The sequence below is a fragment of the Tasmannia lanceolata genome, unplaced genomic scaffold (assembly GCF_043159265.1).
Source record: "Tasmannia lanceolata isolate RefF3 unplaced genomic scaffold, GAP_Taslan_0.1 ptg000012l, whole genome shotgun sequence".
Taxonomy (NCBI): Eukaryota; Viridiplantae; Streptophyta; class Magnoliopsida; order Canellales; family Winteraceae; genus Tasmannia; species Tasmannia lanceolata.
Genome location: NW_027518689.1, coordinates 21,579,567 through 21,597,916, shown reverse-complemented (window position 1 = coordinate 21,597,916; position 18,350 = coordinate 21,579,567). Strand labels below are relative to the sequence as shown.

The 18,350-nt window shown below is 39.1% G+C and overlaps 1 protein-coding gene across 1 annotated transcript; it reads right to left on the bottom strand.

The window, feature by feature from the left end:
• Positions 1–13,699: 13,699 nt before the first annotated feature.
• Positions 13,700–15,235, bottom strand: LOC143888625 (uncharacterized). The gene is made up of 2 exons (XM_077393064.1): positions 14,117–15,235; positions 13,700–14,005 (listed from the first exon to the last, which is right to left on the bottom strand). Exons 1-2 carry the CDS (start codon positions 15,233–15,235, stop codon positions 13,700–13,702), a joined length of 1,425 nt encoding a protein of 474 aa, XP_077249179.1.
• Positions 15,236–18,350: the final 3,115 nt, after the last annotated feature.

Genomic DNA, 18,350 nt, shown 5'->3' with positions numbered 1-18,350 from the left:
ATCATAGATGAATATAAAAAAGAAGACTATCAGAAACAAGAATAACAAAATAAAATCAACTGAAGTCTGACAAGGCAAATGATAAAGTACCTTAGTAGTACCGCTTTAAATAACAAAAATGCATGCTTTTCCTACCTACAATTCACACATAAATGTGCTCATCAGATTTCCCCATACTTAAATTTTGCTTGTCCTCAAGCAAACAAAAAGAAAATATACAAAAATAAAAATAAAAACAAAAACAAAATCCTAACTCACTTTCGTAGCAATCACGATTGCACTTAGCATGTGCAACAAGCCTTTAAACCCCTAGGTTACCCTAGTGGACGAGTTTTGTCTCGTGTGTGTTTGCTGTGAATATACACACAAAATTCTAAAAATAAACTTTTCTTTCCAAATCTCACTATAGAATAAAGCCAAAAAAATTCTAATCATTTTTCTTTGATAAATTACTCAAAATGAAAGAACAAGAATACCCCCATACTTAAACTTTGCATCCTATCACAAGTTGAAAAAAATTAGAAAAATATTTTAATCAAGGAATCCTCTTTTGAATATGTCCTACTTTGCTCCCTTAAACTTGCCTCTAATGTAATCGTACCATAAAAGAAATTTAATTTTGAAACTTAATAGAAAAATTACAATCTTATATGGTCCACCATCCTTTACACTTTTCCATTACTTTCTAAGAATAGAACTCAGTTTTTGTAATCCTCTAGTGCTTTTGGCGTGAATGACATGCAGGGCATGCACCAGACACTCAGGCTACTAAACAGTGCCCGGCTAATCTTTGATTTGCATATGTCATAGACATTGATGCATATGAGTTTTTAAAACTTTACCTTTGATTACGTGCAATGCTTTGATTTATTAAGCTTTCTAATTGACCCGTGTTTTGAGTTTTCAGTCAGTTGCTCTCAAGCCAGTTGGCGTCAAGGAACTAGGCGTAAAAACCCTTCAGACTTAATAGCTCAAGTCAAAAAGGCTACAGATCAAAACTATAATCAAGAAGCAAATTTTCTAAAAATCATTCATTCTTTCTTTTGTTTCAACCTTTCTTTCCTTTTTATCCATACCATATAAAAAGCAAGTTTCTATTTCTATTTCCTATTCAAATTCTTTAAAAAGAAAGATTCCAAAAGAAAACAAAACTAAGAAATGAAAGTATTATTTCTAATTTTTCAAATTCCAAAATTAAAATATCTACTAACTTTCTTTCTTAAAATAGGAAAACAACTTTCTTTCTAAGAATACCAAGTTCTTTCTAATTTGAGAGAAATACCAAAAACAAAAGGAAAAGAAACTTTCTAACTTTAAATTATAGAAAAGACTAGAGAAGGAAAGTTTCTAAAAGCTACCCCCCATACTTGAATTATGCATTGTCCTCAATGCGTTAAAAATAGAAAGAAAAATACGAGGACTAAAAATAGAAAGGAGGGTACTTACCGTATTTGTTTAGGCAAGATTCGAAATAGGAATGGGCATTTACCTGAAGAATGTCCCAGCAAACACTGCAATAGAGATCTACATTGGAATGGAAGCACAATGTCTTGAATTTCACCTTTGGAGGCTCGATTGCATAATCAATGGGAAAGGAAACAGAGACCTTGTAAGCCATTCCTTCCAGTGATTGTCCCTTTCCAACCATAGACATTATACCCTACAGAGAAAGTAAACCCTTTAGAATCCAGAGACATCTAAAAAAAATGTGGAAGAAATGAATACGAGTACTATACAGAATTATTTCAGAAGCAAGGGTTACAATACTAGGTATAAAATGTGTTGACGAGAAATTTTGGCATGTTTCTTACCATTACGGCCATTACCTCAGGTTGTAGTCCGTTCCATCATAGATGAACATAAAAAAGAAGACCATCAGAAACAAGAATAACAAAATAAAATCAACTGAAGTCTGACAAGACGAATGATAAAGTACCTTAGTACTACCGCTTTAAATAACAAAAATGCATGCTTTTCCAACCTACAATTCACACATAAATGTGCTCATCAGATTTTCCCATACTTAAACTTTGCTTGTCCTCAAGCAAACAAAAAGAAAATATACAAAAATAAAAATAAAAACAAAAACAAAATCCTAACTCACTTTCGTAGCAATCACGATTGCACTTAGCATGTGCAACAAGCCTTTAAACCCCTAGATTACCCTAGTGGACGAGTTTTGTCTCGTGTGTGATTGCTGTGAATATACACACAAAATTCTAAAAATAAACTTTTCTTTCCAAATCTCACTATAGAATAAAGCCAAAAAAATTCTAATCCTTTTTCTTTGATAAATTACTCAAAATGAAAGAACAAGAATACCCCCATACTTAAACTTTGCATCCTATCCCAAGTTGAAAAAAATTAGAAAAATATTTTAATCAAGGAATCCTCTTTTGAATTTGTCCTACTTTGCTCCCTTAAACTTGCCTCTAATGTAATCGTACCATAAAAGAAATTTGATTTTGAAACTTAATAGAAAAATTGCAATCTTATATGGTCCCCCATCCTTTACACTTTTCCATTACTTTCTAAGAATAGAACTCAGTTTTTGTAATCCTCGACTGCTTTTGGCGTGAATGACATGCTGGGCATGCACTAGACACTCAGGCTACTAAACAGTGTCCGCCTAATCTTTGATTTCCGTATGTCATAGACATTGTTGCATATGAGTTCAAACTTTACCTTTGATTACGTGCAATGCTTTGATTTATTAAGCTTTCTAATTGACCCATGTTTTGAGTTTTCAGTCAGTTGCTCTCAAGCCAGTTGGCGTCAAGGAACTAGGCGTAAAAACCCTTCAGACTTAATAGCTCAAGTCAAAAAGGCTACAGATCAAAACTATAATCAAGAAGCAAATTTTCTAAAAATCATTCTTTCTTTCTTTTGTTTCAACCTTTCTTTCCTTTTTATCCATACCATATAAAAAGCAAGTTTCTATTTCTATTTCCTATTTAAATTCTTTAAAAAGAAAGATTCCAAAAGAAAACAAAACTAAGAAATGAAATTATTCTTTCTAATTTTTCAAATTCCAAAATTAAAATATCTACTAACTTTATTTCTTAAAAATAGGAAAACAACTTTCTTTCTAAGAATACCAAGTTCTTTCTAATTTGAGAGAAATACCAAAAACAAAAGGAAAAGAAACTTTCTAACTTTAAATTATAGAAAAGACTAGAGAAGGAAAGTTTCCAAAAGCTACCCCCCAAACTTGAATTATGCATTGTCCTCAATGCGTTAAAAATAGAAAGAAAAATACGAGGACTAAAAATAGAAAGGAGGGTACTTACCGTATTTGTTTAGGCATGATTCAAAATAGGAATGGGCATTTACCTGAAGAATGTCCCAGCAAACACTGCCATAGAGATCTACATTGGGATGGAAGCACAATGTCTTGAATTTCACCTTTGGAGGCTCGATTGGATAATCAATGGGAAAGCAAACAGAGACCTTGTAAGCCATTCCTTCCAGTGATTGTCCCTTTCCAACCATAGACGTTATACCCTACAAGGAAAGTAAACCCTTTAGAATCCAGAGACATCTAAAAAAAATGTGGAAGAAATGAATACGAGTACTATACAGAATTCTTTCAGAAGCAAGGGTTACAATACTAGGTATAAGGGGTGTTGACGAGAAATTTTGGCATGTTTCTTACCATTACGGCCATTACCTCAGGTTGTAGTCCGTTCCATCATAGATGAACATAAAAAAGAAGACCATCAGAAACAAGAATAACAAAATAAAACCAACTGAAGTCTGACATGACGAATGATAAAGTACTTTATTAGTATCGCTTTAAATAACAAAAATGCATGCTTTTCCTACCTACAATTCACACATAAATGTGCTCATCAGATTTTCCCATACTTAAACTTTGCTTGTCCTCAAGCAAACAAAAAGAAAATATACAAAAATAAAAATAAAAACAAAAACAAAATCCAAACTCACTTTCGTAGCAATCACGATTGCACTTAGCATGTGCAACAAGCCTTTAAACCCCTAGATTACCCTAGTGGACGAGTTTTGTCTCGTGTGTGATTGCTGTGAATAGACACACAAAATTCTAAAAATAAACTTTTCTTTCCAAATCTCACTATAGAATAAAGCCAAAAAAATTCTAATCCTTTTTCTTTGATAAATTACTCAAAATGAAAGAACAAGAATACCCCCATACTTAAACTTTGCATCCTATCCCAAGTTGAAAAAAATTAGAAAAATATTTTAATCAAGGAATCCTCTTTTGAATTTGTCCTACTTTGCTCCCTTAAACTTGCCTCTAATGTAATCGTACCATAAAAGAAATTTGATTTTGAAACTTAATAGAAAAATTGCAATCTTATATGGTCCACCATCCTTTACACTTTTCCATTACTTTCTAAGAATAGAACTCAGTTTTTGTAATCCTCTACTGCTTCTGGCGTGAATGACATGCAGGGCATGCACCAGACACTCAGGCTACTAAACAGTGTCCGACTAATCTTTGATTTGCATATGTCATAGACATTGATGCATATGAGTTCAAACTTTACCTTTGATTACGTGCAATGCTTTGATTTATTAAGCTTTCTAATTGACCCATGTATTGAGTTTTCAGTCAGTTGCTCTCAAGCCAGTTGGCGTCAAGGAACTAGGCGTAAAAACCCTTCAGACTTAATAGCTCAAGTCAAAAAGGCTACAGATCAAAACTATAATCAAGAAGCAAATTTTCTAAAAATCATTCTTTCTTTCTTTTGTTTCAACCTTTCTTTCCTTTTTATCCATACCATATAAAAAGCAAGTTTCTATTTCTATTTCCTATTCAAATTCGTTTAAAAGAAAGATTCCAAAAGAAAACAAAACTAAGAAAGGAAATTATTCTTTCTAATTTTTCAAATTCCAAAATTAAAATATCTACTAACTTTCTTTCTTAAAATAGGAAAACAGCTTTCTTTCTAAGAATACCAAGTTCTTTCTAATTTGAGAGAAATACCAAAAACAAAAGGAAAAGAAACTTTCTAACTTTAAATTATAGAAAAGACTAGAGAAGAATAGTTTCTAAAAGCTACCCCCCATACTTGAATTATGCATTGTCCTCAATGCGTTAAAAATAGAAAGAAAAATACGAGGACTAAAAATAGAAAGGAGGGTACGTACCGTATTTGTTTAGGCATGATTCGAAATAGGAATGGGCATTTACCTGAAGAATGTCCCAGCAAACACTGCCATAGAGATCTACATTTGGATGGAAGCACAATGTCTTGAATATCACCTTTGGAGGCTCGATTGGATAATCAATGGGAAAGGAAACAGAGACATTGTAAGCCATTCCTTCCAGTGATTGTCACTTTCCAACCATAGACGTTATACCCTACAGGGAAAGTAAACCCTTTAGAATCCCGAGACATCTAAAAAAAATGTGGAAGAAATGAATATGAGTACTATACAGAATTCTTTCAGAAGCAAGGGTTACAATATTAGGTATAAGGGGTGTTGATGAGAAATTTTGGCATGCTTCTTACCATTAAGGCCATTACCTCAGGTTGTAGTCTGTTCCATCGTAGATGAACATAAAAAAGAAGACCATCAGAAACAAGAATAACAAAATAAAATCAACTGAAGTCTGACAAGACGAATGATAAAGTACCTTAGTAGTACCACTAGAAATAACAAAAATGCATGCTTTTCCTACCTACAATTCACACATAAATGTGCTCATCAAATTTCCCCATACTTAAACTTTGCTTGTCCTCAAGCAAACAAAAAGAAAAATATACAAAAATAAAAATAAAAACAAAAACAAAATCCTAAATCACTTTCGTAGCAATCACGATTGCACTTAGCATGTGCAACAAGCCTTTAAACCCTTAGGTTACCCTAGTGGACGAGTTTTGTCTCGTGTGTGATTGCTGTGAATATACACACAAAATTCTAAAAATAAACTTTTCTTTCCAAATCTCACTATAGAATAAAGCCAAAAAAATTCTAATCCTTTTTCTTTGATAAATTACTTTAAATGAAAGAACAAGAATACCCCCATACTTAACCTTTGAATCCTATCCCAAGTTGAAAAAAATTAGAAAAATATTTTAATCAAGGAATCCTCTTTTGAATTCGTGCTACTTTGCTCCCTTAAACTTGCCTCTAATGTAATCGTACGATAAAAGAAATTTGATTTTGAAACTTAATAGAAAAATTGCAATCTTATATGGTCCACCGTCCTTTACACTTTTCCATTACTTTCTAAGAATAGAACTCAGTTTTTGTAATCCTCTACTGCTTCTGGCGTGAATGACATGCAGGGCATGCACCAGACACTCAGGCTACTAAACAGTGTCCGACTAATCTTTGATTTGCATATGTCATAGATATTGATGCATATGACTTCAAACTTTACCTTTGATTACGTGCAATGCTTTGATTTATTAAGCTTTCTAATTGACCCATGTATTGAGTTTTCAGTCAGTTGCTCTCAAGCCAGTTGGCGTCAAGGAACTAGGCGTAAAAACCGTTCAGACTTAATAGCTCAAGTCAAAAAGGCTACAGATCAAAACTATAATCAAGAAGCAAATTTTCTAAAAATCATTCTTTCTTTCTTTTGTTTCAACCTTTCTTTCCTTTTTATCCATACCATAAAAAAAGCAAGTTTCTATTTCTATTTCCTATTCAAATTCTTTTAAAAGAAAGATTCCAAAAGAAAACAAAACTAAGAAAGGAAATTATTCTTTCTAATTTTTCAAATTCTAAAATTAAAATATCTACTAACTTTCTTTCTTAAAATAGGAAAACAACTTTCTTTCTAAGAATACCAAGTTCTTTCTAATTTGAGAGAAATACCAAAAACAAAAGGAAAAGAAACTTTCTAACTTTAAATTATAGAAAAGACTAGAGAAGGAAAGTTTCTAAAAGCTACCCCCCATACTTGAATTATGCATTGTCCTCAATGCGTTAAAAATAGAAAGAAAAATACGAGGACTAAAAATAGAAAGGAGGGTACGTACCGTATTTGTTTAGGCATGATTCGAAATAGGAATGGGCATTTACCTGAAGAATGTCCCAGCAAACACTGCCATAGAGATCTACATTGGGATGGAAGCACAATGTCTTGAATATCACCTTTGGAGGCTCGATTGGATAATCAATGGGAAAGGAAACAGAGACCTTGTAAGCCATTCCTTCCAGTGACTGTCCCTTTCCAACCATAGACGTTATACCCTACAGGAAAAGTAAACCCTTTAGAATCCCGAGACATCTAAAAAAAATGTGGAAGAATTGAATATGAGTACTATACAGAATTCTTTCAGAAGCAAGGGTTACAATATTAGGTATAAGGGGTGTTGACGAGAAATTTTGGCATGCTTCTTACCATTAAGGCCATTACTTCAGGTTGTAGTCCGTTCCATCATAGATGAACACAAAAAAGAAGACCATCAGAAACAAGAATAACAAAATAAAATCAACTGAAGTCTGACAAGACGACTGATAAAGTACCTTAGTAGTACCGCTTTAAATAACAAAAATGCATGCTTTTCCTACCTACAATTCACACATAAATGTGCTCATCAGATTTCCCCATACTTAAACTTTGCTTCTCCTCAAGCAAACAAAAAGAAAATATACAAAAATAAAAATAAAAACAAAAACAAAATCCTAACTCACTTTCGTAGCAATCACGATTGCACTTAGCATGTGCAACAAGCCTTTAAACCCCTAGGTTACCCTAGTGGACGAGTTTTGTCTCGTGTGTGATTGCTGTGAATATACACACAAAATTCTAAAAATAAACTTTTCTTTCCAAATCTCACTATAGAATAAAGCCAAAAAAATTCTAATCCTTTTTCTTTGATAAATTACTCAAAATGAAAGAACAAGAATACCCCCATACTTAAACTTTGCATCCTATCCCAAGTTGAAAACATTAGAAAAATATTTTAATCAAGGAATCCTCTTTTGAATTTGTCCTACTTTGCTCCCTTAAACTTGCCTCTAATGTAATCGTACCATAAAAGAAATTTGATTTTGAAACTTAATAGAAAAATTGCAATCTTATATGGTCCACCATCCTTTACACTTTTCCATTACTTTCTAAGAATAGAACTCAGTTTTTGTAATCCTCTACTGCTTTTGGCGTGAATGACATGCAGGGCATGCACCAGACACTCAGGCTACTAAACAGTGTCCGACTAATCTTTGATTTGCATATGTCATAGACATTGATGCATATGAGTTCAAACTTTACCTTTGATAAGAATGCCGCGAGGGACTTTGAAAAGGATGCCGCAGGGGACTTTGGTAAGGATGCCACAGGGGACTTGGGTAAGAATGTCGCGAGGGACTTTGAAAAGGATGCCGCAGGGGACTTTGGTAAGGATGCCTTGGGAAGGTGGTTGAACACAGCCTGTCTGCTAAATTGACTTGTCAGCGAAATTGACTTGTCCGCGAATGAGACGCGGTCAGCGGGACTGGAGGTCAGCGAAACGGGAGCTAAGGAAACTTTGATTTGTCTGCGAGATTGACCTCTCTGCGAAATTGACTTGTCTGCGAATGAGACACGGCCAGCCAGCGGGACTGAGGATCAGAGAAATGGGAATCAATAAAGACTGGCCTTGACGGCCGGACGAAAATAGCTTGTCTGCGAAATTGGCCTGTCTGCGAAATTGACCTGTCTGCGAATGAGACACGGCCAGCGAGACTGAGGGTCAGCGAGACGGGAACTAAGGAAAATTTGATTTGTCTGCGAGATTGACCTGTCCGCGGAGTTGACCTGTCTGCGAATGAGACACGGCCAGTGGGACTAAGGGTCAGCGAGACGGGAATCAATAAAGACTGGCCTTGACGGCCGGACAAAAATAGCTTGTCTGCGAAATTGGCTTGTCTGCGAAATTGACCTGTCTGTGAATGAGACGCGGCCAGCGAGACTGAGGGTCAGCGAGACGGGAACTAAGGAAAATTTGATTTGTCTGCGAGATTGACTTGTCCGCGAAGTTGACCTGTCTACGAATGAGACACGGCCAGCGGGACTGGAGGTCAGCGAGACGGGAATTAAAGAAGATACGATTTGTGTAGATTCGAATTGAGAATAGGATTTTGACTGATTCCCTTGGGGATTGATTGATCATCTCTTGCCAAGAGAAATTAGGAGTGCGTGCTCTCTGCTGAGAACAAGACTTAGATGACTTGCTGAGGGATTGATTTTGATGGAGAGTTCACTGTATTTGAGAATGGACTCAGCTGGAGATACTGATTTCGCTAAGGAGTAGATTTTGTTAGAGAGTGGACTCGGGTGGGAGTTGACTCAGTTGGGGATTTGGAGGCTTGACTCGAGATGTGCTCATGCCTCTCTCATCTCAACTTGCTGGAGATATTGACACTGATTATCTTTGTGTGCTTGACATCTTTTATGACGCGAGTCATAAAAGATGCCTCTAGTGTATTCGTGCTTCCATGACAAGAGTATAACAAGGCAATGTAAAGTTGATATTTCATTTCATGAACACTGGGATTACATGAGCTTTTGCTTCTTCTCTTTTTTTTCTTTTTTCTTTTTTCAAGAGGGAAAGAAACAAACACATTGCTGATGTAGCCTGAGAGTCTTCTTTCTGGTTCTGTTCGTTTCTGATGCTGAGATCTCTGACAGACCTGGGCAAGGTAATCTTCAACACTTCTGGATCATGCTCTGACTTGCTCTGGTCTTTGAAGATGCCGGCCTTTCTCTGCATGTCACCCCAACTTCAGGAAGGGACTAACTAAACTAGACTTTAACGACTTACACTCGACCCGACACACAAAAGACTGAGACTTCAAAGAGAAACTCGATTTGCTTCTGGACCTGATGAAACCAACGAATATTTTTAGCATTTTAAATGGTAATGGTCGCCCTCTCTTAGAAGATTTCAAATACCATGTTTAAAGGCATTATTTTCCTCTCTCGGTATTTGCGTCATGGTCATTATACCCTTTAGATTGTTCAATTTTAAATGCCCCTAGTATAGAGCAGCCAAAGAAGATCTTGCTGGCGCCGCTCAGACTCTGATGATGCCAACTCTGATGCTGAAGGCTGCGCCCATTTTCAGATACTCTGAGCTTCATGTGGGAAGTCACTGCCATTCGACCAGATTACCCAAGCGGGTTTTCGATCCAGCGGACCGCTCTGCCTTGATTTTTGCCTGGATCACATTTTTCAGGTTTTTGGTCCAGCAGGCTAACACCCTAATTTTTGCCTAAGTCGCCCTTTCGGGTTTTTGACTTAGCGGGTGAATGACCCTAACTTTTGCCTAGACCGCCCTTTCGGGTTTTCGGCCTAGCAGGTCTTCAGACTCCATCACTTTTTTTCTTTTTTTTTTCTTTCTCTCTCTCTCTCTCTCTCTCTCTCTCTCTTTATGCCACAAACCTTTGCCTAGTGCACCAAAAGGACTTTTTAGGTGGGTTATGGGTTCAAAGGATAGGATTTTGCTTTGGTTTTCAAGGTTTGAAGGTGATTGATTTTTGTTTGGAAGAGCGACCGGACCTGGATAAACCAGGTTGCCTACGTACCCTGGAAGAATAGGGATCAGGTCGGGCGTAGTTCAAGGCAAAAAAAAATGCCCCTTGTTTGAGGTTTTGGAAGACTTTTGATTTTGTTAAGGCTCAAAAGGGCTGCGAACGATTGTTGTATTGTTTTTTTTTCAGGATTTTTTTTTTGAAGGTTCTGGCTGGCCAAAGGAGGCCTTCTGGTGCTCTAAGCATAATATTTCTTGAGTTGGTCCAGGTTTGTTGGCTCTGTTAATTTTTCACCATTTTGATCGAGGAGTCTGGCGGCTTTTCCTGGCAGGACTTCGTCCACAATATAGGGGCCAGTCCAATTGGGCTTAAACTTTCCCCTAGGATCATAGACTGGTGCCCGAAAAGTTTTCAACATGAGGTCTCCTTTCTGCAGGTCTCTGATGCGAACTTTCTTGTTAAAAGCTTTCTCGATACGGTGCTGATATCCCTGGACATGATATAGAGCTTTCAACCGCTTCTCATCAATCATATGAAGCTCCTGGTATCTAGCTTGTGCCCATTCTGATTCTGGCAAGTCAGCCTCCATCATCACTCTCAAAGAAGGAATTCGCAGTTCTACAGGCAGGACAGCTTCCATTCCGTACACCAGTGAATACGGCGTTGCACCTGTGGAGGCCCTAATTGACGTCATGTAGGCCCATAGAGCATACGGAAGCTTGTTTGGCCAATCTTTGTAGGTTTCGGTCATTTTGCTGACGATAACTTTGACATTCTTATTGGCCGCCTCGACAGCTCCATTGGTTTGGGGCCTATAGGGCGAAGACTTGTGGTCCTTAATTTTGAACTCTTCACATAATTGTGCCACCTCCTTCTTGAAGTGAGACCCGTTATCTGAGATCAGCTCATGTGGTACTCCATATCTGCAAATGATGTTTGATCTGATAAACCTTGCAACTGAAGCAGAGGATAATGAGGCATAGGAAGCTGCTTCTACCCACTTGGTGAAGTAGTTAATGGCAACCAAAATGTACTCATGTCCGCTCGATGACTTCGGTGATATCTTCCCAATAATGTCTATTCCCCATACTGAGAAGGGCCAGGGTGATGTAAGAGAATGCAACTGAGATGGCGGCACGTGAATGAGATTAGCATAAACTTGGCATTTGTGACACTTCTTTACAAAAGCATGACAATCTGCTTCCATCGTCGGCCAGTAATACCCAAGTCTTGTGACCTTTCTTGATAGCATTTTTCCATTCATGTGCGGTCCACAGACACCTTCATGAATTTGTTCTATGATTTCAGCGGCTCGATCTTCATCTATACACAAGAGCTGGATCCCGTCGAACGATCTCCTGTATAATTCTCCACCACATATGATAAAATTAGAGGCCAACCTCTGAAGTGCTCTCCTCTCTTTTCCCGAGGCTTCAGCTGGATGCCCCTTGCCCGAAATGAGATCTTTTATATCTGTGTACCATGGCTTGCCGTTTGGACACCTTGCTGCTATTTCTATTGCATTAACATGTGCCGGGGCCCATTGCAATCGTACTGCCAAAGGCTGAACCTCCATTGTCGCAGATAGTTCCAACATTAAAGCTAAAGTAGCAAGGGCGTCAGCGAAATGATTCTTCACTCGAGACAGGTGAGTAAATGAGATGTTTCGAAATTTGCTGACCAGAGACCCCAAGTACTCGTGATACGGGACCAATTTATCTTCTTTTGTTCTCCAACATCCTTTGGTTTGACAAATAATCAGGATTGAGTCTCCGAATACATCGATGTCTTGGATGTTTAAAACCAGAGCTGCTTCAAGACCAGCAATGCATGCCTCATACTCCCCCATGTTGTTTGTACACTCAAATTGTAGCTTGATTGATATAGGGGTATACTCCTTTCTCGGTGATACCAGTACTGCCCCTATACCATGACCTTGCTTGTTCACAGCTCCATCGAAGTACATAGACCAAGTCGTCTCTGGGGCTTCGTCTTCTACGGTCATTATCTCTTCATCCGGAAACTCTGTTTTCAAATACTCAACCTCTCCTACGGGTACTTCAGCCAGCTGCTCCGCTACTATTCGCCCCTTGATTGATTTCTGAGTGACGTAAGTGATGTCAAACTCAGACAATAATAACAGCCACCTTGCAGTTCTTCCAGTGAGAGCTGGTTTCTCAAACAAATGCTTCAAGGGATCCATCCGTGAAAGGAGCATGACCCTATTTGATAACAGATAATGCCTCACCCTTTGAGTAGCCCAAACCAGCGCCAGACAAGTTTTCTCGAGCAGGGTATACTTCTGTTCATACTCAAGCATCTTCTTACTGAGATAATATATGGCCTTTTCTCGCTTAGACTCTGGATCTTGCTGAGCCAACATGCATCCCATCGCTGTATCAGTCACAAACAGGTACAACAACAATGGCTGGCTCGGCGTAATTGGTGACAACACTGGAGGCGAGGTCAAACACAACTTGATCTTTTCAAAAGCTTGCTGACACTCTTCATCCCATTTCTTTGATGCATTCTTCTTCAAAAGCTTGAAGATCGGCTCGCTAATAGTAGTCAACTGTGCTATGAATCGTCTCAAGTATTGCACCTTGCCAAGAAATCCTCTGATTTGCTTCTCCGTTTTTGGTGGAGTCATTTCTTGAATAGCTTTTATCTTCTGAGGATCGACTTCGATTCCTCTCTGACTCACTAAGAAACCCAATAACTTCCCGGATGTAACACCAAACACGCACTTGTTTGGGTTAAGACGAAGCTGATACTTTTGGATACACTGAAAGAACTTCCTCAATGACACAACATGCTCTTCTCTGGTCTTAGCCTTGACTATCATGTCATCCACATAAACCTCTACTCCTTTGTGCATCATATCATACAACAAGGTAGTAGCAGCTCTCTGATAAGTCGCTCCTGCGTTCTTGAGTCCGAACGGCATCACTTTGTAACAATATGTTCCCCATTCAGTTATGAAAGCTGTTTTGATCATATCTTCGGGCGCCATCTTGATCTGATTGTATCCTGAAAACCCATCCATGAAGGAAAGCAATGCATGACCAGCTGTATTGTCCACCAGGATATCTATGTGCGGCAGAGGGAAGTCATCCTTCGGACTTGCCTTATTCAGGTCTCTGAAGTCTACACACATACAAACTTTTCCATCCTTTTTAGGCACCGGTACTATGTTTGTAAGCCATTCAGGGTATTCCACCACCTCGAGAAAACCCACTTCTAGCTACTTAGTAACTTCATCTTTAATTTTCAAAGCCCACTCAGGTGTCATTCTCCGAAGCTTTTGCTTTTTCGGTTTGGCACCCGGGATTAAGGGAAGCCGATGTTGGACAATGTCTTCACTTAATCCCGATATGTCTTTATAGGACCAAGCAAAGACTTCTTTAAATTCCCTAAGCAGGTCAGTTAATTCCTCCTGTTCCTCAGGGGATAATTTTTTGCCAATTCGTATTTCTCGAGTTTCGGTTTCATCGCCAATATTTATGGTCTCGATTTCTTCTTCAAGTGGCTTTGCTCGACGCTCCTCCTCCTGTTTAATCATATACTTGATTTCAGGGGGAGTTTCGTCAGCATCCTCATCTTAGGGTTCTTTATTATTATTATTATTATTATTGAATTCATCAGATAAAGAAGCAGACACAGAGACATACTGAGAAGAGATATTCATTTCATCAGAAACTGCAAGTACATTCTCGGACGCGCCTAACTCAGGCTCAACATCGGACTCGATAAGGGAAGAAACAGACTCGGCATCAGTCCCATCAGCGGACTCGAGCTTAACAGTAGCTACATCAGACAACTCAAACTCAACTTCCGACACATCAGCAAACTCTGACTCATAACCAGACTCCATAACATTGGAAGACTTATTGACAAGAATGTCATCATACTCCATAACAACCTGAGGAAAGACATAAGAACTCCAGTTGGTGAGGTCTCCTTCAGCTGAGGTGATCATGGCTTGCGGGTTCAGAAGCGGCGCATCTTCTCCGATCATAGCTACAACCGGTGAATCGATCTTAAACAGAGACTCCAGAAGGTACGGTTCTATAAGGTCAGCCCGGTCTGATTCAGATTCCTCTTCATTTGGTAGTTCCATCTCAAAGAAGATCTCAAACCCTGGCAGCTTTTCATGGGTTATTGTATCGACCCAAGGCTCAGCAAAACCACAAAAGGCGAAATCCTCCCCTTCTTTCCTGTAATGTCCATTTCTCAACAAACTGTAAAACCTGCTCGGCTCATCTATCCCCAAACGATGAAGTTCAACCTTTCTGCGCATATACTTCTTCATCTCACTGATCTCTTCATTTGTAGGTTCATAGCCCAAACCAAACAGTCCAATTGCTTTGCCCATATTCGGCCACTCAGCTACACCCTGATGGTGGCGACCTAACCCGGCTCCTAGAACATAGCCATGTTTGCACATCATACGGACTACTGCGGGGTTCGAGCTTGTAAGGAAAGTGAGAGATTCATTCATAGCTTCTTCCACTGATATAGCTGTGACCTCCAATGAGAAACCAGTCAGACTGACATCTTCATTCTTTTCTAATGTGGCCGGGATGATGAGCTCCTGAGAAATTTGGCCAACTTCTAGATCTGGGTCTCCTCTAACTGTTATCACACTGTTGCCCTTGATGAATTTCAGCTTTTGATGCAATGATGAAGGTATAACTCCGTATTTATGAAGCCAAGGTCGGCCCAAGAGCAAATTGAATGATGGCTTAATGTCTAACACTTGAAACTCAATTTCAAACATTCCACCTCCAATCTGGATTTATGTGACTAAAGTTCCAACAACATCACGCCTCGTACCATCATAAGCTAAGATGCCTTGTTCAGAAGGGATGAAATCACCAGGTTCAAATCCTAAGGCAGTAGCGGTACTCAGAGGACAAACATTCAAAGCGGATCCATTGTCAACTAAGAAATATTCCGTCATTGCCATAACCCAAGAGGAAGGTTTGCGAAAATTGACAGAATTCCTAAGCTCACACATCTCCAATGCTTGACAAAAAGTCCATGAGAGAATTAAAAAGACAATGACATGGGGTGCAGATTTAAGACAGCTTTATACAGACCAGCTGAAAGAGGAGCATTAAAGTTACAAAAATAGTTCATGCAATGGGAGATAATGACCAGAGACTATGCATGTTCTATCTTAGCCTCACTAATCGACAAATCTGAATACCAACATAACTGCTACCATGTTCTAACTATTTCCTCCAGTCAAATCAAATATACTATCCAACCCAACACAATGTATTCATGCATTACCGCCTGCTTTGGGCAAGCGGGGCTTCTGATCAAAGACAGGGACTCCAAAACTTCCTAAGGTCCGGACTAATAAAGATTTACAACTTTCCATGACATCCAGAAATGCACATGGGCAATCATAGATAGAAGATATTGACTCAGGAGTGGCAAAATCAGCCCATAATAATAAAGACTGCAAAATTTCCCTCTTCCTTTGATAGGATAAACCAGCACCCAGGATGAAAATGACCAGTGCTCCTTGAGAACCTTTTCAACGGGACCGTCCTGATACTCATTTATGAGCTTAATGCTACTGAAAAGTTAATCAAAGCACAAGGACTAAAAATTTAGACAAGAAGACTCATCTTACAACAATTTTTCATCAGATCTCCTTCTCAAAGCATATGAGATGAGTGACTTCAACAAACACAATACAGAATCAAGAAATGCCGCATCAGAATAGCAGCTTTTACATAAAGATGATAATATTTTCACAACCCTTGGTATTTCAGCTCAGAGGAATTGCTTAAAGATCGAATATCATATGCGAATTTTGCTAAGGAATTTCATAGGGAGGCATTCCACAGCCAACAGAATTCATAGAACAAATAGTGAAGCAATCAAACAAGCTCCATGAAATGAACAAGCTAGAATAGAAACTTACCTTATTCTGATCTGTAAATTATTTGAATTAGTAGATCGAGATCTCCTGAAGGATTCAAACCTTAGAACATGGCCGGAATCCGGTTAGATCTTGGTCGGAGCCGTGACAGAACGGTCGGAGAGTTAGGGCCAGAGATGGTGGAGAAGATGGTGGTAAATGGTGGTTGATGTGGGTTATAAATGGCAAAGAAGAGTGCCGGTGCCGGATGGGGTATTGGCCGGAGCTCGAGATTCTACCGGAGAGGGTTTTCTATGAAGAAATGTGAGATGGGTTTGGGCAATGGAGGGATAGGCAAATGGAAGGGTGATGGTTTTTTTTTTTTTTTTTTAAATCTGCAAAAAGGGGTGAGAAGGATGGTGAATAGAGGAGATGGTTTCGCCAGATTCCGACGGGGTGTGGTCGGAGAAGAAGAGATAGGGTAGAAGAGGGTTTGGGTGTGGGGAATCCAAATGGGTTTGACAAAAAAATAAAAATGAAAATAAAGATGAAGACGATGGCTGTGGTGGTAATGGTGGTCGGAGGTGACTAAGGTGGCCGGAGAAGGAGCCAATGAAAATGGGTTTCAAGGTGGATGGGGTTGCCGGATTTAACGGGGTTGGCCGGCGGAAATGGGTTGGCCGGAGCTAGTGGTGATGATCGGAGATTAGGTGGTGAAGAGGGTTTTGGATCGGATTCCGGTAAGATTGCCTGAATCAATGGAGGTGGTGGCCGGAAGAAAGAAAAAGAAGAGAAAGAAAAGGAAGAATAGGAAGATGATGATGGTGATTGAGCGTGGGTTTTGGTCGCAGCTCCGGTTGGAGGTGGAATCTGTCGAAGATGGTGGTGGATTTAGAAATGGAGAAAAGGGGGTTGAGGAGAAAACGAAGTTGGGGTTTCGAGGTGGAAGATGGTGGGGTAGATGGAGGGGATAATGGGGGTAGAAAAATGGTTTTCTCCTTCTTCTTCTCCTTCCTATCTCTCTCTGCCTCTGGTTTTCTTCTCTCTACGAAGAAAATCAGGCTCTCCTCTTCCCTTTCTTTTCTTTCTTTCTGTTTCGGTGGTTTTTTTTTTATACAGAGAAAAAGATGTATTTAAACCCGCCCCTTTTCTACCTGGACAGCCACCTCTAGTTTTCTTTTTGCAACTTTTATTCTGCAAGGGGTGGCCCAAGAAGAAAAAGGGAAATGATATATTTGTACCCCTAAACCTTCCAGGACAGCCCCCTTGGCAAATTTATGACAATTATTATTCTATAAGAGGCGGCCCAAGCAGAAAACAGGGGGAAAAATTTTGCAAAAAATATCTTCTCTCCCTTTGATCTCAACCCTTCAAATCACCTTTTGATTCAAGGGTTAAGATCAGAGAAATCTTAACCACCTAGGAAGCTCCAAGGAAGCTTCCTAAGATTCTCCCCTAACTAATTTTGTTACACACTAATCCGTATACCCCCGGTATCTCCCTGGACAACCCATTACGGAAAATTTGAACTGGTTTTTCAGGTTCTAGCGCACCCCTGTTTCTGACTAAATCGCCACCCTTATAAACTTGCACCACGACACTTACCTCGGCTCGTTTACTTGGCAAACGTGCTCGGATTCTGACAAAATTTTACGGGAAATTTAGTGGGACCCTAACCTAGCTTGGGAACAAATTTGGGACATTAAAACACTAGTTTATTAGGGTAATTATTTAAAACAAAATGTAAAAGGGTTCGGTCAAAATGGGGTGTCTACAATAAGTAATTGGAAATCCACAGATCTGGCAGTTTCCTTCACCCTCTTTGCTCCCCAACCTCTCCCCTCCACTAGGAAGTAGCCCCTTCCCTCTCTGTCTCCCTCAACATGAGCTGGCGGATCTATTCATTTTGTATTCAAAACTCAAATCCAAATCCAATACAAAATATGAGTGTGGATCCCGATCCGAGAAGAGGCAGGGGGACGAGCCCCACACTGAATCTCAGGATCATCCACGTGAA

Bases quoted from the DNA above. Each gene is read 5' to 3' on its own strand.
- LOC143888625 (XM_077393064.1), bottom strand. From the start codon at position 15,235: ATGTTTGAAATTGAGTTTCAAGTGTTAGACATTAAGCCATCATTCAAT. The intron at 14,006-14,116 runs GTGTCTGCTTCT...ATGATTAAACAG, and splicing joins TCTCTTCTCAGTATGTCTCT to GAGGAGGAGCGTCGAGCAAA.